Raw genomic sequence first — 21,880 nt, forward strand, 5'->3', positions numbered from 1 at the left:
ACTTGTTGTAGTACTGCATATTCAAATCTTTCTTCATTGCGAGACAATTGGAGACCTTAACTTCTTGTATTAAACATGGCTACCTGGCTAGAACACGTTAATTTTACAAATAATTTTGTTCCGCATACGGCAAGAGTTCTGTCGCCTAACCATGAGTATAAGTAGACATTTGTAATTTAATTTCACGATATTTCCACACAAATACGTTGAAGCGCTTTGTAACATGGGGTCTCGCCAAACATTGATATAAGGTATAAATAATAATAATGGAAGTCATCTTACTTCGAGAAGAATCGCTGATGCACAAGATACGCCCCTAAGATGATCATGAACCCGCCCAGAAGACAACCAATCACAATTCCAGCAATGGCACCTGCGTAAACATCACGTGATTAAATGACCTTGTATTTTTTCCATGACAAAAATCATTGTCAGGCATAACTAAGAAGTAGTTGAAACGGTATCATTGGCCATGGTTTTGACACTAATGCCTTACTGTTGATGCGAAAGCGTAATAAAGTTTGCTATGAGTTTTACCTTGAAGCTCTGCCAGTTACGATTCTAAAAGGTTTTAAAGTCTAAAATTTAAAAAACTTTGAAGATCTGAAAATATATCTATGATTGCACAGCAGTCGAAGTGCTCAACTGAAGAAACATCTGAAACGTAAGATTCAAAATCTTGTGTTCAAATTTAATCTGTAGTCAGCCATACATTTAATCTCTAATCACGATCTCGCCTGTGCTGTTCAAGCTTACGAGAAGCTACATAGAAACACTCACCACTATTGAGACCGCCGACAGTGGTGGGCGGAACAGGGCGTGCAAGTTGACATCTAGTGCCCACATATTCATCAGGGCATGTACAGTAGAGGGCGCCTTGATTCGTAACGCCACACATTCCATTATTCTGACAATATCCGGATGTCGGGCACGCTCCACATAAGCTCTCGTCGGCCTAAGGTAGAGACGAAATCCGTAACTGAGCGAAAGTAAACTCACAGACAACAATCTAGACTAAAGTGAAGTACTAAGCTGTTTTGATTGCAACAAACTTATCCAAGACATTATCGTTGTGACTGGATAACCAAACCGATAGGTAGGCTACTATGAGCTCAAAACTACGACTAACCTCTCGAGTTTTTGCCACGCAAAATTTGTGATATTAATTTTACACAAGATTGGCGTGATGATTTTACGCACATTTGCATTTTGCAGTATGATGAAATGTCCTTAGATTTAGTGCTGACAGCCAGTGGCGTACGGAGGATTTCTCAAGGGGAGCATTCAAAACTGTTTTCGAAACGAATTGTAAAAAACGACAATTTGATAATAATAACCAGTAGCCTAAGTCATATTGCGTAAAGATTAGCCTGCCTTACTCAGCTTGCATTGGCGACAATTTTTTAGTTTGCAACAACTATAGTTTACTCGTTTGGATAAATTTTGCATTGGAAACAAAAAGTATAATGTAGCCCTCTTGGCGTCGCATATAATGTTTACGCATAGGCTACGACGTAGTTAGCTTACTCAACCCAATGAAGCGCATACGTATTGAGGGTACGTTTAGTGGCGTACGCAGGATTTTCTTACAGGGGGAGGGAAGCGTTCGATATAATTTTACATTTTATTTATCAAGAATTGGTGCTGGATAATCCCTGGCAACGATTCTGGATGCCATTATTGAACATCTTCGTCGTTTAACGAGCATTTAATTTTGGACAAGTCCTATGCTATCAACCGTTGAAAGACATTTTCTAAGAAAGCGAGAGCGTAGTACTATTTTTTCTGTAAACTCCAACAAAATAGGATAGATTTACTGGTTTCGCTGATTTAAAATTGTCATTCCAAATGATGGCCATTGACCAACAATACAAAACCGATAGGTGTAGCCTCAGCTGTAACATATCGAGTTTTGTAGCAGTACAATTGTTATTGAAAATTGTCGAAAAACACTTCACCAACTAAATATGCATGTGGGTGGGCCCCTAAACAGAGATGTGGCCCCACCAACTGGGGTTTTGGAAACGGTAGATAGGGCCTTGCATGGTTTAAGCTACTAAATATCGAGCTTCTGTAACAATATTTAGAACATTTTTTTTATTTCAAATAGCCAAAAAAAAACAATATACAAACTGAAAAAAGTGGCCCCGTAAATAGCCGTCTCTTCGGAAGGGTAAGAGGGACAGTTAATACGGACCTGCTACCCAAGACCACTCTTGAAGAATAACATGTTTGCACTGCATAATCACAACAACACTAAACAAATTAACATTTTTGAAAGGGGCAATGGCCCAATGCCCCCTGCGTACGCCACTGGTGGCATTTTTCTTTGCGGAAAAAACAACAAGATAGGTGATATTTCTCATCAAAACAAATATACCACACAAACGGTGTCATTGGAAATGAACAAAAACATTTGCAGATTTTAAAAAGTTGTGTTGCTGTCCGCAGAAAGTTCAAAATTATCGTTATTTTTAGATGTTATTTTTGATGAGCCTATAACTGTTTCAAATATTTAGAACTTATAATGTCTAAGAAGCTCAGCCTTTGATAAAATCAAGCGTTGACCAGTAAAAATACCATAAGCACTTACGTTGTACTTGGAACAGTCGGAGTTCTTATCACACAATAGGCCAGCGTCTAAGCAAGTGCCAGAGCCATCCAAGCATAAGAACGATCCAGCCTGGCATGTCTTCACAGGGCAGCTAAACTCGTCCTCGCCGTAAGGACAGTCCCGGACTCCATCACAAACCAGAAGCCCGAAAATGCAGGTGTCATCCGAGCAGCGATACTAAGCAACATAAGGCTCGTTAACTTGAAAAAACTTCAGTCAACAAATTGGTACCTTTTTACATGTGCAGACGTTGTATCAATGTGAATGACTCGTTTATTGGCTAGGCTATTGGGCTCACATCTTAGTACTTCATCAATTAGACCAACTATTTGATACGATTGTGTCGCCTGCTGGACCGAGTAGTGAAAGCATCGGTCCGACGCTCAAAAGAACGACGGTTCGACAATCGACACCGATTAGAGAGCTCGTTGGTGTATCTTTGGCAAGCTACTTCATGACTTCCTTGAAGGTTGGCAAAAAAGTTGGCACAAAAGTTGGCTTTTATGCTTTCTGGAACGTTCAGTTCACATCTTCAACCGTAAACCTAAGACAGCAATGCACAGAAAGACTTGTTATTTCTAAGAACGGAGAAGGTTTCCAGCTACCTGGTTGTCTTCGCACTGTCCCGTATTCTGTGCTGGCGTTGTCTTGGGCGTTTCTGTGGTGAAGCTGCAACCGACTTCATCAGTACCGTCCTGACAGTCTGGGTACCCATCGCACTTCCACTCGTTCGACATGCACTCCACGACGCCATCATTTGTGCAAGAAAACTGGTTATTTCCGCATGTAACTGGTTTGGGTGTGGGGCCTTGGCCTGAAAAGAAAAGTGAACGCACAACAAACATAAACATTTCAGCCTTTGTGAAAGGTGCCATACGGCACCAGACTCCTTCTCAGCCAGAAAAAAGTTTTTGACATCGTTTCAACGTTGCTGACTATAGAAACAAGAAAAGTGGAAACTTTTGTTGATTGGGTTTTGGTAAGTCGCCTACTTGTAAAACAGACTACGCAATGCCTCACCTGACCGACACGCGTCAGTGAACGACACGTCATCAATGGCTATGTAGCCTCCCAGGCTGGCGTCAGTTCCTCCCTCAGCCTCGAATTCAATGCGGAACGTATCGTGACTTGTGACCGGTACTGAAGCATATGACCACTGGTTTTTGGTTCCGGATGCAAACAAACTGTTCCCAGTGAAGGTCGCAGCAACGTGCCTTGCGGAAGTTGTCGAAACGATATAAACGCGTAGAATGGAGGAAACGTCAGTTCCTGGTGAAAATTGAAATAATTTTGTTTTTCGTTTAACGAAAAAATAAATGATTGAATTAACTGCATTGCTTTCATTTTTACGTTCTTAAGGCATGGGTATCGTACTTATATCGAAAATACTAATTGCTATTTGGTAAATTACAGCACATTGCATTAAAACTTATATTTGTTACAGTTTTCAGGAATTTTTGAAGTACCGGTAACCTAATTGATATTTAAACATTTAAGTATTTTATCAAAGATGATTTTGGTGCTGCTGGTGGCTTGTGAGGCTTAGGCATACCGCAACCAAAGTGATAGCCTACAACGCTAATTGCTCAGTTAAGTTAAAATTGAAAACAATCTATTGCATCAGTTGGTAACATGTGGTATCAGACCTTTGTTTCATTGAGTAAACATTGACAAACGCAGCAAATTATTATGTGAAACAGCTGTTCATGCTTTGTTCTATCTGAGAAAATAAAAAACACCAAAAAACCAATCAGTATGTTAGATATTATTTACGTCTTTTCACATGCATAAAAACGTAAAAAGGATGTATGATTTGCTCTTAACACACACAGACTGCCAACTCACCAGACATGAAATACCAAAAACGAAGAGTACAGACTCCCACACTAGGAGGCATGCTACAAGTGGTAAACTTGGCAACACTTCCTAACGGAAGGTCGTGCAGATTTATCATGGCAAATTTCCCAGTGCTTGAAGAAGGAGTGTGGTCCGAGGACGGGCCACTAGTTACTGGGTTATCTGAATTTAATCCTGAAAATTAAACGAAAAACTTACTAAATATTGAGAAAAACTGGAGAACGTTTAGGCAACTAGTAAGAATAATAATAATTTGTTTTTTTTTATATACCGCTGTATCCATCGCAGATATGCGTTGCTCCTCAGAGCTTTACAAAGCAGATCGTGTCACTGTCAGTGCAGCCATATAGAAATACAGCCGAATACTAACAGTCCATCATTGATGAATTTTACTGTCGTTATAACAACATTACATGTAGGCTACACATCAAAATCACATATGCAGTGAAATATTTCCAGTAAACGATTATCATGGAACCAATACAAATGTTTAAGGCAGTCTAGTCATAATATCAAAGTTTTGCCGTTTTTAAACGCATTGCTTGCCTTGTCCATTAGAGAGGTTCCAATCCAAGTCATCATCTTGATTTTGAACATATTGACATCCAGTAGACCCACCCCACACTGAACCATCAAAGCTGCAATCACAATTGTTCAAAGCGCAAGTGTCTTCATCGCTACCATCATCGCAATCGTTCTTCTGGTCACAAACCTATACAAAACATAAAGCCTATGAGTTGTGTCATATCATTTTGTCTTATCAAGCCGAGGAAGTTAAACGCAGTTGCGTGCAGATGACTAAATTGTAAACAACTTAACAATTTGTTTTGCACCAGTCAATGAAGAGTCCTCTTAATTGGCAATTTTCAGGCAATTGTCGCAGTTCTTCCGAGCTATGCTCTATATGAGAGCGAATCTTTCGCATGAAAGTTTGTGCTGGTAAACAATATACGAAACATTACAATCCTTGCTGATCATAGTAAATCAGTGGGTTTAGGATAATTCTAACCCACTGCAGCTCAGTCAAAGATTGGGTATCATACTTTTTTAAACAGACGACACAGGGACTTACTTCATCCAAGAAGAGACATTGTCCACTGGTGCAGGTAAATGCAGCCACTCCACAAGGCTGGCCATTTGATTGGTCACCACAGTTTGAAAATGTGACGTCATCGATTGCAACGTAGCCATTCTCGGCTCCGTTCAGAACTTCAAACACAATTTCAAAGGATCTGGAAAACAGTCGAAAAAATTGCTCATTTCGTCTATGGCTTAACACGCGCTATTGGGCATATACTTTGTTTTAATTTTGCTTTGAGCTCTCGTACCTTTCCTGGCCAATTTCAGCTCTGCCCTGGACCCAGTTGGCTCCTTGCCTTCCCAAGACGTCGAATAAAACGTCATAGTTCGGAGAGTTGGCTTTCTTCAGGACTCGCAAGTTTCCCACATCGACATTCTGAAAGAAAGCGATAACGATCATTTACTCTTCGCCCCACCCAATGCAAGCAAATCAATCCTTTTTACATAAATTCAACTTTTGCAGACGTTGAATTAAAGTAACAAGCATTGATTTTCTGGCTGGACTAGGAGTGCTTGTGCAGAAAAAATAACAAGCTCAGTGTTTCTCTCAAACAGATTAATTTATAATTACACAGCATCAATTGAAATATTCTAAAATAACAAAAAATATTTGTTTATTAACAATTGCATTGAAACTTTGTATTTTCGAGAGAATTTACATGTAGTATCACGAGTACAACATATGTTCAGAAGAGGCTGAACAATTTTGTGGAAAACTAAATAGACTATAATAGTTAGAATATAAAGTCTACTGCAGATAGTCCAAAGCGTTGTAAATAATAAATTCATTTTCGTTGAGCGTAATATGTGATTATAAAAATGTTTCAACTTTACTTTAGTCCCTATAGTATCAATACAATGCAGTAAAATCCTCTAAATGTACCAAGTTGTTTGCTGAGTTCATGTTGTAGTAGAACGTCATGCTGCAAGAAGGTGACGATCTCTGATAGACATCACTGACCAAGTGAGCCTTGGCTCCCACTGAGGACGATGGCCCAGTTGTGACAGCCATGTAGTAACTGCTGGTTCTGTCGATTGAGGAAACACGTATTCATGCAACATGAACAAATGAAAGACGCCGAAACATGTTTCCCCGAGAGAACTGTAAATACTCATCAACAACCTTGTTGACACATGGACTGCAGTGTCGTAGCTAGCAGTAAGTTAAAAAGGATAAACAAAACAAATCAGACTGGGGTGGTTAAATGATAAATCAAAACCGATTGAAATGGGGAAATACAAAATTCTAACTCAAAACTTGAAATCTTCTTTTTATGACAACGAAGTTAGAAGTCAAATTTTAAGTTAGAATTTCGTATTTACCCACTTCAATCGGTTTTGATTTATCACTAAGACCGATAATACAAAATTTGAAATACGAGGTTCTAAACACTTAGCATCAGAACTGTTCAAATGTGAGTTCAATCTATTGCAATATCAATTCCTTCGCATCATAAAATTAAAAGTGAAACAATTTCGAAAGAAATTCAAGATGGTCTTACCCAGCTGAGTGATCGGTAGCAGGACCTTGTGATGAAGACTGCCCCGCTTTCTTTCTTGACCAATCAAAGTTGTATGAGGCTGATTGTGAATTTGTCCACCCACATGAATTGACATCAAAATCGCAAGAGGAACCTGCAAAAAATGACATTGTTTCGTTTTAAGTGTCACAATAGAAGCCACGATCAGTTAGGCCTAATTCACGTCGATGTGAGTAGAATGGTTAATGAAGGCTGTCTTGGTAACAGCTGAAGTTGGACCTGCAAATCAACGTTCTTAACTAAAACAATGTGGCGTTGTCCTCTGTTGCTTCATAAGCAAAGTATTTATTAAACCTATGAATAGGAGTGCCCTGGAAAGTGGCTTATCGACATGCGTGTTGAATGCAACCATTGCAACTATAGGGATTAAAAGTAATTCGCAAACCTCATTTTTTAATCGCAGCTCGATTTTCACACGTCAAGTTGTGCAGGAATACAGTTCAATTTAAAGTGAAAAGGGATTGGCGTACAGCAATCGTCAGTGAATTTCAGTTCACAACGTAACAGGGCGCAGGTCAGAGTACAGAAGAAAAAAATTGCATAAAAGGGATAGGCCACAAAAATCCATTGAATAAGACATGCTCATAACATTTTTCGTGTCATATTGTTAAAGCAAGTCTGACAATCGTTTGCCCTTCAACACGTCACTCCAATATTGAGTGAATTGCGTTTCTGTATTAAAATGTCAAGGTGTAATTTTTTTTTATCTCTTTTAGACATTGGATTTAACAAAATATGCGATTAAGAGAAAATATTATAACACCATCTACCCACCGCATGTGCTCTCATCAGTGGGTCCGTTGAGACCCTGCCCGTCTCCACAAGCATCCAAAAAGTCGCATCTTTGGGTGTTGTCGTAACAACCACCGGTGCTGCATGGATAGAAGCCCGTTTCGCAAACTGTAGGTCCAGGAGGCATTGTGGGGATTTCCCCGTGGACGCCGTTGGGATCGTAAGTGCACCCGTCACTAAAGCTGACGTCATCAATCGCAATTGGCGACGTGTAAGCGTCCGCCGTGTGCATTGCTTCGAATACAACTGTAAAAGATAAAATGTACGTGTTTAACATTTATCTTGGACATTCTTCACTGGATATTAGTCTGTAAACGAATACCGGTCGTTGCTAGAGTGAAAATAAGCAAAATTATCACCATCATCATCCATTCGGGCGTACACAGACACTATTAACGTAGTTTTTCCAAACATCCCTTTCCCTCATCAATTCGACAGTTTATGTTTCTGAACTCCAGTGTCCTGCTCCAATTGGCGGAGAACGACTTTTGCTTGCTGACCCCGTTTTTACCAAAGAATAATATCACTAATTTCTTGTACAGTAAAATTATAAAGAGAAATAAAACAAAGTAACTTCAGCGGGTTTAACATGCGTACGTGTCGAAAACGTTAGAGTTTATTTTTAATTATGTTATATTTTTGTATGTAATGCATCATGTTAAACCCGCTGAAGTTGCTTTGTTTTATTTCACTATGGTTCAACAAAGCAAACTCTCTACCAAAGCTTTAAAATTATAAAGATGTTGTAATTTATAAGGGGCAATTATTCTCATGTTTATTTAGTCAGACATGACATGTTTCTTCAAGCATCCAGGTCAGGTAATGCTTTACGATGTTATCTTATGTTAAATCATGATTGCTTAATTAGAGGTGATTGTGACAGCACATCACAAGATATGAACATAAACAGAGCACCAATCTTAAACATGACAAGGTCATTTGGTGAGCATATGCCAAATCGGACAAACCTAAGCCGCGACAGCAAATTTGAAGTACTTGGTGCTGATTCAGCACCACCTGGGCAATATAGGGTTAAAGTTTGAGTAAAGGCTCAAGGCTGAGTTTAACTGGCATCTTTATTAAAAGATCTGCCATATTTTAAATTGTGTAAAACAACATCCAAAGCGCTCTGACGTTATCAAAACTTTTCTATAAACTTTTTTTATTCAACCTACTGTAGGTGGTAAAGAAATCAGTGGTGTATTATAAGTGCAACTTCAAATTGTCGAATAGTTTAAAAACGTCATAAACTGTCGCCTGGCAGTTATCAAACCTTCACAATATGTATTTCTATAGCTGTAAAGCACATATGAAATGGAAAAAGTCACGCAAGTAACTTTTATTACCTTGATAGGTTTCTCCTGGTAATGCAGTCACGGTTGCCATCGCTTTCTGCCAGAAGTCACCAGGACCGGTAAACTCAGTGTCAGTGGATGTGGAATATATTATGTTCAGACCGGAGTCTGGCTGGGAGGCGTCGAAGTTCGTCCGGTAGTAGACGTTGATCTGGTTGCTGGTTGATTGGAGCTGGTAATAGAACCTCACCAAGCAGGTACCAGATGGTGGTTGCGTGAATAATCCTAAAAAGGGGAAAAACGGTTATTTTTAGTCGGATGTTGTCTCTTATTTGGAGGAGTGAGTATTTTTATAAAGTCTACAAAAGTTTAGGATTGCAAAGTAGCCTATATCGAGATTTATGAAAAATAACGTGCAATTTTTGCTATCCTGTGTGGATGGGGAATGTTCAGAGACCAAGTATAGACACAGATATTTGCATCCTATTGACTGTCTTGCGAAGAGCCACGTGTGTTTTCGATAAGTCACAAACCGTGATCTTTGAGCGTTGGAGGACATCAATAGAATTGTGTACAATCATTTGTCGCAGACTCCATGCTTGCATAGCTTACATCACCTTTCTTTACGTTGTCTTACCAGGTGTGCCTAAGAGGGCAACTCCACTTGTCACTGAGTTATAAGGATCGGCATAAATGTAGTGGCCTTCTGGTTTCCTAATGGTGTGGTCTGATACCGGAAGATTGACTATCCCGGTCTGTGTCTTCCCAGTGGACAGCTGCCATTGGAAAGTGGATGACTCGCGTTCGAAGTCGCAAAGGTCGGTCTCGAAATTACATCTGTGAATTGTGAGGAAACAACAAGGTCACATACGTACTTTGACGTTCAGTTTGACAACAACGCTGCTTGTACTGTACGCTTGATGACAACATCTACAAGACAACAATTTGAAACATTCCACATAACTTGCCTCGGTTGCTTTTGGTAGCACAATGCTTCTAACTCGTCGCTACCGTCTCCACAGTTATCCGAGTAGTCACAAAGCAAGAATGTATCTATGCACACCTGGAAAGTTCAATGGTTCGGTTATGCTAGTAAATTAGTCTTTTTTACATTGATTCAACGTTTGCAGACGGATGTAAAAAGAACCAATTTTGCTTGCTGGGATGTTTTGACACATTGGTTATAATTTTGTATGTACAGATTGATTGCACATGATGGGCCTGGTTACTATCAGCACAAAATCTTGTTTTTTTTTATGTTTTTGTATACGAATCTACACAACCAACTTCAGTTTGCAATTCTAAGCAAATAAAATCACTTGCCATTTCGTTGCGTTTATATTTAATATTGATTCTTTTTGCACACTTTCGATGTGAATGCAGCCGAAGTTTGTGACATGTTTTTAAACAGAGCCTTTTTGACTCTAACAACATTAGCCACACGATTTCCTTGCGGTTTGATCTCAATTCCGCCATAAAGCAATGTATATCTGCAGTATCTTGTACCTTCCCAATAAACTGTTAGCGTTAATAAATAAAGTAGACTGATTTGGTGATAAAATTTCATCAAAGTTAGTAGAGGTTATTATTTCATATTGGCAGGGTTAAATATGCTAAAGTGAAACCTAAATGCACAACTTTAAAATATCACGGAGCAGCTTCCATGAACACAGCTTTAAATTCTCATTCCACATTTTGTATCCATGTTTAAATAAAGTTCAACTTTAACCAAACAAGTTGTGATGAAGATCCTTTACACTCTTAAATTTAGATTTGTTCTTATTTGATGATGAAATAAAGAGACTCAATTTGCTACATAATTTAACAGCTTATTCAACACAAGGGTTATGGTATTTGAAGTATTGCCAAATATTTTTAAATTCAGCCTTTAGTTAAAGAGCTCAAGATCTATAGACGCACTTGGTTAGCGCAAGTAAATTGTGTGTTCCCGCATGCCGAATTGCTTGGAAGATTAGGCTGGCAATTTTGGAACTCCAAATCATCGATTGTGGTATCTACGTCATCGCTAGTGTACTTCCCTGCTTCTATCACGACCTGGAAAGAAAACCAGAGATAGTAAACGGTGTTTCTTGTGATTTGTTCTACTGCAAAATAAAAACATTGAAAAACGAGTAGGTCTAAACTAAAACTAAAAAAAGAATACCTGGGGCAAAATTTTTTCTGGTGTATTTGAAAGAGCTTTAAAAACTCATTGAAGGTAACCTCAATCCGCAAAGACATAAATTAATATTGTAAAACTGTTAATTTTGCCCATCAATCTTTCAAAAGATATTTAAACATTCCAAAAAACTTTTAGAAAAAAGTAATTCGGACTTTCTGTTCAAAAACCAACAAGCAAAAGACCGCAATACTCCGTTTTTATTCTTTACCTGACACGAAACACCGCGTTAATGTACCATTTCATGTTGTGAGCTGGTCCCACGATGAAGTGATTGGTGAGGCATTTCAAATATTGAGCAAATGTATCAATTTTCAATTTGAAAACGAATAGTAGTGCGTGAAATTTATTTCAGGTTTAAAATAAGCTGAGTCGCCATTTTCGTTAACAGATAGAACACAACCAGGTAAAAAAAACAAGAAGAAATTGTACCTGGAAATTGGTCATCGTTCCAATGAAAACCTGAGCCTCGTGCCAGCCTGGACTTTGATAGTCGGTTTTGTACCAGAGCTCCGAGATCTGGTTTGATACTCCGGAGCCATAGGAAGTGAGGACACGAAGAGAGCCAACTGAATCCGTGTCCTTATCTCCCATCCAGTAGAAGAATCGGAGCAAGCACTGGGGTCCTGTTGCAGAGATGCTGGAGGAGTAAAGCTGCGAGACAAATGAATTGGTGAAGGACGATAGCATTCGTCTTGAGTACACACTACACATTGTTGATAAACATGCTTATTGTCGATAAAAAGGTATCTTTTGGAACTATTACAAGGCATAAATGTCATACGAAAGACATCTTTTTGCTGAAAAAAAAAACTTTGCTGAAGGCATTTTTGTTCGGTTTCGTAAATTTATTGCTTTTTATGAGAAAACTTGTTGAAGTCTCTTGAAAAAATTGAAAATGACCAAAATCACACCAAAGAAAAAGAAATTACAATCTAAATATAAAAAAATTGTAAAACCTATTTAAATCAATAGTTCAATACGGTAGCAAGTTAACCTTTGTCAATCACCTGAGTTGTTGTGTCTTGAGAAATTGCCGAACTATCTGCGTATAAGTAATAACCTGATGCTGACATTTGTGAATGATCTGTCGTTGGTCTTTTACCGGTGTCAGCTGATTGCATGGAGCTAGGTTGACCCCTGGTCCAGGCATATGTGTCTGTGGCCTTGGCACTGCAATAAAAGCGGGTTTCCAAGTAGAAAATTAGCATGGTTGCTATTGCTAAAGTGACAACAAAATATGACAACTGCGTTTAAATTGAAAGTAATGTTGTTTGACCTGACGATCAAAAGCCGCAATTGTTATATTGTTATTGGACTTGTGCTCAATCGTTTAAGATACATTTGGGTTCAATGGACAAAAAGAAAAGCTGATTTTCATAATAAACCGTAGTTGGTGGCATTGAACTACACGAGACCATCAAGAAAACTTGCGTTTTATCTTGGTCAAATTTACGAAAAAAAGAAGGCCATGTTTGTTCTATTTGACTTTAATTCCGCAACAGATTTTTCTGGTTCTCAAAAGTTGAGTATTAAAATACGCTAATAAAAAGCACTGTAAATGTATCATAATATAGGCTAATATAGCACTGCACTACAATATAGCACTGTATCAATGAACAATAAAAAGATAAGCACATCTAGCTGAAATATACTTACTTGTAAGGTTGCGGTAGTGTAAGAGTCCAACCACATAGATCAGCCTCAAAATTGCAGGTTGGTGACACTAAGAAATATACAGTACAGCACGATTATAACGGTATTTTGCATATATCGGCATAAAAAGAGTCTTAAAAACGTAAACGCACTAGTTTCTCAAAACAGCACAACTTGGCTATGTCTACAAATGGAATACGAGTGCTTATAGGCCAATATGTTCAACATGGGAACCATCAAATGTGGAAACATGATGTACTGAGTGTACTACACATACATAGACAAAGTTTGATCATTGATACAAAACGGACAACTTTTATGTAGATAATGCAAAACAAGTAAAGATGATTGTGCGATGATTTTTATTAAACTTAGATTTGGTCACGATTAAAGTAAAAGACAAAGAGACACAAGGTCCATTCCAGAGGTGTGCAGTTGAACAGCTCATTAGACGAACATTTCGCTTGAATCTAATAAATAGAAGTTACAAGCAACAAGTTTTCATCAAAAAATTAACCTTCAAACATGCATCTCTGATGACAGAGAAGATATCGCTGCTTTAAAACCTCAAAAAGTATGAGAGTTTTCAGGATTAAATCTTAAAAGAGGTTTTCTCAGTTCGAGAATAAAGGTTCATTTAATCATAGAAGACATAAATTACCACAGCTGGATTCATCAGAACCATCGAAGCAATCGTTGCGGAAATCACAAACTTTTTCGATAGGGATACAGCTCGAAGAGGTAGCGGAAGAAGTCATGCGGCAAGAAAACTCCAAAACCTCATTGCAGGAGGAAGGAGGAGGTGGTTCCGAAGGAGGATTCACACCACCAGGATGTATTGGAAGAGTCCCTAAGAGCAAAGAACAAGTAGATTACTTTAGGAGACTTACTTTAAGACAAATCCTTAACGTGCTGGCAAGGATTCAATTCAAACTTGTAATTTATGTAAAGGCTACAACACAACAAACAACAGGAAGCAAAAAAGGGACATGCAGTCATCAAGTCACCTGCTCACATTGCTGTATAATCACGTTTAGAGTAAGGTTAAAATTACTATACGAAATAAAAATTTTCAGATGCACCTAAAAGTTGTCTATGTTTATGTTCGGCTGTGTTGGCAAGGATTCATGGCGTAATAAAGGCGTAATAAAGCATTTATTACGCCAAAGTCGCTTTTCTATTTACATCATCGAATGATGATGATGTTTTTAAGAACTGTTAGTTACGAGAGCTTTATCACTTCATGCAAAAACTTATACTTTACTACACACAGCAAGAAATACCTTTGCAAGCGACTTTGGCGTAATAAAGCATTTATTACGCCAAAGTCGCTTTTCTATTTACATCATCGAATGATGATGATGTTTTTAAGAACTGTTAGTTACGAGAGCTTTATCACTTCATGCAAAAACTTATACTTTACTACACACAGCAAGAAATACCTTTGCAATAAAAATTTCACATCAGAAAGAATTAGTTGCAAGTTTTTACGATTAAATTGTGACAAATAAACATCAAAACACCGAACCTGAAGTGTCTATTGAACAGTCGGTAGAAAATGAAACGTCATCAATAGCAATGTCTCCTAACTGGCCATCTCCTATCACAGCTTCGATCATAACCTAACAAGAGGGTATTTGTTATTTGAGGAGTATTGTTAGAACAAATGCTTCTATATCGAATTTTAGACACACCAATGGAAGTAAAGGGTGTATAGTTGCTGCAAAAATTCGCTTTTGCATTTATTATAAAACAGTTATGTTTTTTTTTTAGTTTACTTCAACAATTATTGTAAAAACACGCTCCTTCTTCGTGCCTTGAAAATAAACGTAATATCTGAAGCCTCATAGTTTTCAAAGTAGATTTCTTGTAACTAGTAGAGTGCAGTGAAGGAAAAGCCATTACTTAACCAGACAGCAGTGATTGAAAACTATCCCTGAGGTAGCCTAAAATCTATTTACGTAGTTGCAATGTTGATTTAATTTAAGGGTACCGTCTCCAAGATTCTTAAGTATTCACGATAAAACGCACAAAACATTGACAACACTTCATGCTGTTAACTTTGGGACAGGATTTTCATCTGTAAGGTCTTAGCAATCCAAGAAAATATATTTTACTCATCATTCAATCAGCAACGAATTGCAGTGATGCAACCCAGACAGCTACTTTATCTGGTAAAGATCTGGTCTGATCCTTAGCCTACCTGATCTGGACCAGAAAAAGTGGTTGTCTGAGAGCCTATTTACCCCGAACGATGTATCCTTGTTGGCAAGTGATATCCTGGCAAAGGTCCACAAAGTGTCTACAGCAGGTCTGTTAAAATCTTTTTCGTGAGTCCAGGGCCCGTTGTCGTAGGTTTTTGTATACACCGAAAGCCTGTACACGTCTAACCCGTACATGTAGTACCAGAAACGAAGCTAGAAATAAAGATACGATAAGCAACATGTGACCGGAGTGCAAAAGAAACTTAAACTTAAGCTGTGTTTTTCTCACATTGCTATTTTACAGCCCAGAAACATGAAAGAGATTGCATAAATAAATAAGCAGTAACCTATGATAATATGGCTTATGTGGGCATGGAATCGTCTCAACAATATCTACAGTAATTTTCTTTAAGCGGTTGATGATTTCATTAGAATTGAATACAATGGCATTGATATTTCATTTGATAACTCTATCTGACCATGCAGTGTTTTGTCTTCGGCATAAAATTCACGCAGGATACAAAACCAATCAAAAAATAAAGAGCCTAAAACAAAGAAACTATACTCATGATCAGTAAGCGTTTTGTAAAGTCACAAATTTATATCTTCAGTTGAGTAAAGGTTACATGTAGACTAGTGGAGTCGTATGGTGTGCTCATCTCATATGGGTGCCTTTGGCGCTTCAACTATTGTTTAAAATTTATGAAAACTTTGCAGCTTAAATAACAGCAAGAAATTCAGTTTGCGGTTTCTGAAAAGGTCCTTACTTCACAACCGTAGTTCTGAGTCGTTGCTGATAACACCGGACTGTTAAGCCACGCTCTATCGCCTGGCTTCTGATCAGCGGCTCGTACGTAGATGAACCACCCGTTCTTAGTCGATGTTGTATGATCACGGAATGGTCCTGAAATCAATTTGATATTTAAAACTTTTACATGATGCGCAGTTGTGTACCACGCAATCGGTAAGCTGACCAACGTAAAATGCTTGATAGCACTAAAAAAAATTTGGTCATTGGTGATGAAACACGCAATGACCAAACACGGCAAAAACTCTGCAATAAACAAGCTCTTGCTAGGTTCAGAACGTGCACTGTTGTAGCAGAAACTAAATGGCCTGCAGTAGTTTCTCACAATCAAAATGCAAGTTTTCTTAGTGCATTTGAGCGTACCATTTTTATTTTACGGTACAACACAGAATGAAATATTATTTTTAAACAGACAGCCAAAAGCAAAACCGCAAAGGCAAAAAAAAAAATGAGCGTAAATTAATTCAGTTACCAGTGCCAGTAGTGGGCGTGCTTCCCTGATACCTCGTCCAATCAAAATCATCGTAAGAGAACTCTTGTTGCCACATTCCCCAACTTGACTCAAAATCCGTGATGTAGGAAAGATCTGAAAGTTAAAGCAGTTGAAGCTTAAATTTCCTCCTTGTTTCAACACCGTTAGTTATCACTAAGTGCAAAGCAGCCTATCAGTTCAGTTCAGTTGTTTTTGTTTCTGACCATCATCTATAACCATATCAGTAAAATATGAACGCAATGAAAAGTGCTGTACTGGCAACACTGCATGACCTCTTAGCCCATCAATACATAGGAACAAATGAAGTTACCATCCTTGAATATCCGTCAGTTTTAAAGAAAACAAGATCAAATTGCTTGCTGGAGCTGCTACTGTAATAAAATAGGTCGCCTACGGTAGTTTTGTACAAACTTTTTTTGAAAATACGAAGTTTTTTCAAATCTTTACAATGCTTCTTTATCATCAAACAACCGAAATAGATTGACCTCTTTACACAAAGCGGAACAGCGTAAAATGCAAAGGTGCAAACTTAACGTAAAGTTAGACATTCATTAGCTGATCACTAAATTGCACGCAAAAAAACACACATCTTTTTTTGCCAGTCAACTTACCACAGTTGAACTCATCAGAACCATCTCCACAGTCGTCCACAGCGTTGCAGCGAGCCAACTGCCGGTCCAGACACACCTTGGTTGTCGAGCATAGGAACTGATTAGGCGCGGTGCATTGCGGGGTCGGAATCGGAGTGCTGCATCCTGTCATCATGATGTCATCAATGACTGTTTGGCCGTTGTAGTTCCCGCTGTCAACTTTAAGGATTGAAATCTGCAAAGACATGTCTTAGTCAAAAAATATAAAGATATTCGTGTGAGTTGTAAATATTGCAAGGGTTTATCATCTTTCAAAGTTTATGGCGTCATGGTATGTCACGCATTGTATTTGGTGCATTCCTGTTTTGTGCCGGACGCGTTAATGGATACAGTACAGTTTTGTGAAATTAAAGTATTCAAAGTTTTTAAATAAATACGAACCTTGTCTTCATGTAAATCAAACTTAATTTGGAAAACGTGTTTAAAGTGAACATTTTCCAATTTAGAATGAAACCAGTATCGTGGCTCGTAACTACCTTATCATTTCATGACATGGTCGTCGTGGATTTTTGCATCTAAATAAGTCTGTGTATTTTATGATACCATAAAAGATATATGATTCCTGTGAGGGTCCACAACTTTTTAGACGTCTCATACCTGGAAAGGAGTAGTTCTTCTTCCAACATCCAACACTAAGTTGTTCCATACTTGTCCTTGATCCCCTGCTACCCTCCACATGATCGATTCTTCAACACTGGTTGCCATGACAACGTCAAGTTGCCCAGGTGCCGACCCAGTCTGGTAGTACCAAAGGTTGATCTAAAGAGAATTTAAAAACTGTGTTTATCGGTGTTAAAATCACAACAAAAAAACAACGCTGTTAAACCATTTGTCGTAAACTCTTGGTCGAATCGTAGATCCCTTTAGGGTTAGGCACATGAATTCAGTGCGCTGGATTCTCTATCAAAAGCGAAACAAACGCCAGTTTGGTTCTTGGAGTAGAGTGTTGAAAAAGTGCAGTCAGACGTTAAACTTCCACCCCACGTGCGGTTCTTCAGGAAGTAACTCAGAATTAATTCAATAGTTTTTTGCGAAAAATTTTGTACATCAAAACTTATAAAAGATGTCGGCTATCATGTAATTCAGTGTCGCTTCTTTCAAACCATATGTCAGGTATAGGTCTTAGTGCAACAAAAATTAAACAGCGACATTGATTACTGTTCATGCAACTTAGGTTACTTGAGTCTGTAAACTTAGCAATTGAAAAAAAATTCAAATACTGTGGTGCTGTTTTAACCGACGAGGAGCTCTACTGATATTATTGTAACATTGTCCATTACTATTAGTTCGAGGTGTCACATCAGGAAAAAAAGATGCAATCTCATTCAAAGAAATATCGCTTTGTCAGAAAATACTGCTATGTGCTTATGTCTGGGGCACATAAAAAAATTCATCTGCGCGTTTTATATTTTGAGGCACAAAGATATAACCTTCTGTTGAAATTTCATGTCTGGCATCATATGTAGGCTGTACCTTGCATGTTGAATGTGCTTGTTGGAACATCGGCCCATCAAACTCAGCAATTTGTGAAGCCGTGAACTCGGATTTGGTGATGTAAGCATAACCGCCATCCTGAGACTCCTTTGTGTGATCATACGCAGGTGCCATTCTGTTAAACAACCTTGATTGGTTACGGTGTAAGGTGAGCGGCTGGCAGTTGATGGAAGGTTTTATCTTAACAGAGATTTTTTTATGCGCACATGTTCAATTGTTCAACAACTATAAACTATATTGTGCTGCTCAATAACAGAAAAAGGGTCGCTGAACTTTGTTTCATTTTACCCTTCTGTATCATCAGCACAACTCACTATCTGACAAGGAGGAATGATGCATAAGCTAAAATATGTTTATGTCCTTAAATCTTTGAATTTACCTTTGCACAGCAGTTAATATTCTTCAAGTGAATTAAAGACGCTTCAAATATTAAAAAGTTTTATCAGTTAAAATACAATAAAACAACAACGAAAGATGAATTTTCTACCCTGGTATTGCTTGTTTTGCGATGGATATCATCCAGTTGAAGCTATCCAGCGACGTTGCAATATCCTCATGCCATCCGCATTGAGAACCATCGAGCGAGTTTGTGGAGTCAAAGTTGCAAGAAGTTGCTAAAATCAACAGTAACAAGGTTCATAAAAAGTGCTTTAAATATTTATGAAAACAACTGCAAAAATATTAAACAAAAAATACTGAGAGAATTACTAAAAAAAAGAAGTTAAGTCTGAACTATTAAGCTATCCGTAGAAAAGTTGCCTTATGAAATAAAATGCAGTGATAGATCAGTCGCATGTTAATGTAAGCGCAGGAGACAGCATTTGAGAATGAATGATTCTTTTCCGTTGTGTTAAAATGTTGATAGAAACTGTCATTTGAAGATGTTAAAGTAACGTTTAACTTGGTGCTTACGACAGTTCTGTTCGTCGCTGCTGTTTGGACAATCTTCATTGAAGTCGCACTCTTTGCTGGGGGGTATACAAACGGTTCCAGAGGAGTCACATGTAAAACTTTCCACGTTACAAACGTACGGAGGGGAGGGGGTCGTGGAATCACCACCAGGAGTGACGGGGACGTCAATAGGAGATTTGATACAACCTAGAAAAATAAAAAATAAAATTAGAATGAACACTTAGCCACCTAAAATAACACTTGGGCAATATTTCTTCTACAACAGACAACCTAAAGAACCACATACTTGCTGAATTTGAAAACCACCATGACGCAATACATCCAACTTCTAATCGCTTTCATTTTTTAATGAGTGAATGGTAGGCTACTTGGTACACACAGGTTATTAGTAAACAATGTTACAAAGCAACCTTTCGATCATTAATTTATTTATTTTGAAAGTTTTTATCAACTTTTGTTCTCTCTTATTCGTTAGCATGATGCTGTCTATTTTGAAAATTAACTGACATTAAAATCACATGGTACATTCTACAACAAAGTGATTTTTTTGAATTCACCTTCACTGAAAGAAATGTCGTCGATCGCAATGATTCCGGGACTAACGGTATTTAGCATTCCCTCTAATACAACCTAAAAAAAAAAGATATATATCAGCATTAGCAGACTAATTTATGGTAGGACCTACATGCCATTCAATATGGTTGTTTTATAGGCTTTTCATCTTTTCCGAATAGCTTACAGCAAATAGGTCCGTGTGAAACCTAGAGTTCTCTTAAAAAGTGAAAGGATCGATACAAGACAGTAAGAAAGATGGAAAAATATAGCCTACAGCTTTCGTTCAGCAAAAAGATTCTGTTTCTGTGTTATTTGCCGATGAGTTTTTATCAGGCTATCGAAAGGAAAAAAATCTTACCTGGAATGATCCGCTAGGCGACGTCAACAGCACATTACGTCGAGTCCATTGAGTGTTGCCAGGCTCCACAAATATTTCTTGCTTTGTGACTTCACTTTGGGCAGTAAGAACGTTGACAGAGAGGGAGGCAGCACCAGGACCATCCAGATAGGAATAAAATCTAATGAAAGACTAAGTCAGTACAAGAAGCAAGAAAATTCGCAGTCACTGGTGCTTTACCGTTAGATATACGGCTTATACGCATATCTTATGTGACCCTAATCTGCTCTACTGCTTCACTGACAGGGGCTTTAAAAACCTGAGTAACTTCTACAGAACGTTCGCTTTTGATCAACATATCTGCTGGTTTCAATACTCCGACAAGTCCGAAGATTAGCATAATCTAGCCTGTTGGTGTAGATTAAATATTGACAAGGGTAGACGAGGAGTCTGATCTCTACGCATCCAACCCTAAGTGGCTACAAAAAATTACGCTGTTTAAGTTGATTATATCAAACACTGACTGATTGCTGTTTATTGTTTAATGCCATTAGCCAATTCGAGTGCTTTCTTCAATCCATTTGTGTCTTCATTAATGACCAGTTGGGAGCAGCTGACTAGACGACCAAATGGTCTTTCGCTGCTCCTGGTTAATCAGATTGAATTCGTTAACACTGAGCGTACTTATGCGTTCCTCTACACCAGGGGTCGGCAACCTTTCTTCAGTCGCGGGCCAAAACAAAACTGCGCAGATGTCAACGGGCCGTACAAGTTTTCCATTTGCACTTCCGTTTTCTTTACTTTTCAAAATATTGTTAAAATTGGCGTTCTTATCAGAGTATCTCCATATTTAGCTACTATAGGCTTATATAGATTAATATAAAGAAAATTAGTAACAATTGGTAACGAAAAACACCAAGTACTTTATTTATTGACAGCACAACATTAATGTGATATTTGATGTTGTTTCCTGCTAGAAAGTTTCTGAAGGTCAGGTGATAGGTTGGATGAGGCAAGAATCATAACATCTTGCAAGTGGTCATCAGTAAGTTGTGTTCTCAACTTGCCGTTAAATATACGGTTAATTGACTATTACTAACGCAACTCATGTAGCCTGCAACTAGCATGCAGTAAATAGGCTAATATAACCGGACTTCAAGGTGAAACTGCCAAGTACCTTGATGCTACCTTCTGCAAGCTTAAGCTAAATTTTGCCCCAAACCTAGTTTACTATAACAAAGCGACCCGTGATCGATAGGTCGCGGGTACAAAGGCGCTTTGTGATAATTTCCTATGCTTGGTGGATTCTAACAAGCAGCAAATTCTTCAAAGACAAGAATCACTTGTTGAAAAAAACGGAAAAATGGAACTGGGAGTAAATTATAACTCTAAAAAATAAAGTAATTTAAAAGT

General features: G+C 38.2%; 1 protein-coding gene across 1 annotated transcript in view; it reads right to left on the reverse strand.

Annotated features, from left to right (window-relative positions):
• The window catches only part of LOC145775871 (MAM and LDL-receptor class A domain-containing protein 1-like), a 98,203-nt gene that overhangs the window by 663 nt on the left and 75,660 nt on the right, over positions 1 to 21,880 (reverse strand). The window contains exons 102-132 of the mRNA XM_082587257.1: positions 20,489 to 20,648; positions 20,133 to 20,205; positions 19,576 to 19,761; positions 19,151 to 19,277; positions 18,643 to 18,778; positions 17,767 to 17,928; positions 17,131 to 17,344; positions 16,499 to 16,612; positions 15,986 to 16,122; positions 15,261 to 15,431; positions 14,543 to 14,636; positions 13,676 to 13,864; positions 13,018 to 13,084; positions 12,369 to 12,531; positions 11,791 to 12,012; positions 11,100 to 11,234; positions 10,148 to 10,242; positions 9,817 to 10,016; positions 9,231 to 9,464; positions 7,867 to 8,130; positions 7,054 to 7,186; positions 6,435 to 6,579; positions 5,800 to 5,927; positions 5,544 to 5,703; positions 5,018 to 5,183; positions 4,460 to 4,645; positions 3,635 to 3,883; positions 3,220 to 3,428; positions 2,594 to 2,791; positions 781 to 955; positions 283 to 373 (exon numbers count right to left, since the gene is read on the reverse strand). Of these exons, the coding sequence (XP_082443383.1) occupies positions 283 to 373; positions 781 to 955; positions 2,594 to 2,791; positions 3,220 to 3,428; positions 3,635 to 3,883; positions 4,460 to 4,645; positions 5,018 to 5,183; positions 5,544 to 5,703; positions 5,800 to 5,927; positions 6,435 to 6,579; positions 7,054 to 7,186; positions 7,867 to 8,130; positions 9,231 to 9,464; positions 9,817 to 10,016; positions 10,148 to 10,242; positions 11,100 to 11,234; positions 11,791 to 12,012; positions 12,369 to 12,531; positions 13,018 to 13,084; positions 13,676 to 13,864; positions 14,543 to 14,636; positions 15,261 to 15,431; positions 15,986 to 16,122; positions 16,499 to 16,612; positions 17,131 to 17,344; positions 17,767 to 17,928; positions 18,643 to 18,778; positions 19,151 to 19,277; positions 19,576 to 19,761; positions 20,133 to 20,205; positions 20,489 to 20,648 (4,983 nt within the window). The remainder of the gene's footprint in view (positions 1 to 282; positions 374 to 780; positions 956 to 2,593; positions 2,792 to 3,219; positions 3,429 to 3,634; positions 3,884 to 4,459; positions 4,646 to 5,017; positions 5,184 to 5,543; positions 5,704 to 5,799; positions 5,928 to 6,434; positions 6,580 to 7,053; positions 7,187 to 7,866; positions 8,131 to 9,230; positions 9,465 to 9,816; positions 10,017 to 10,147; positions 10,243 to 11,099; positions 11,235 to 11,790; positions 12,013 to 12,368; positions 12,532 to 13,017; positions 13,085 to 13,675; positions 13,865 to 14,542; positions 14,637 to 15,260; positions 15,432 to 15,985; positions 16,123 to 16,498; positions 16,613 to 17,130; positions 17,345 to 17,766; positions 17,929 to 18,642; positions 18,779 to 19,150; positions 19,278 to 19,575; positions 19,762 to 20,132; positions 20,206 to 20,488; positions 20,649 to 21,880) is intronic.

Source organism: Aplidium turbinatum, chromosome 8, assembly GCF_918807975.1.
Source record: "Aplidium turbinatum chromosome 8, kaAplTurb1.1, whole genome shotgun sequence".
Classification (NCBI taxonomy): domain Eukaryota; kingdom Metazoa; phylum Chordata; class Ascidiacea; order Aplousobranchia; family Polyclinidae; genus Aplidium; species Aplidium turbinatum.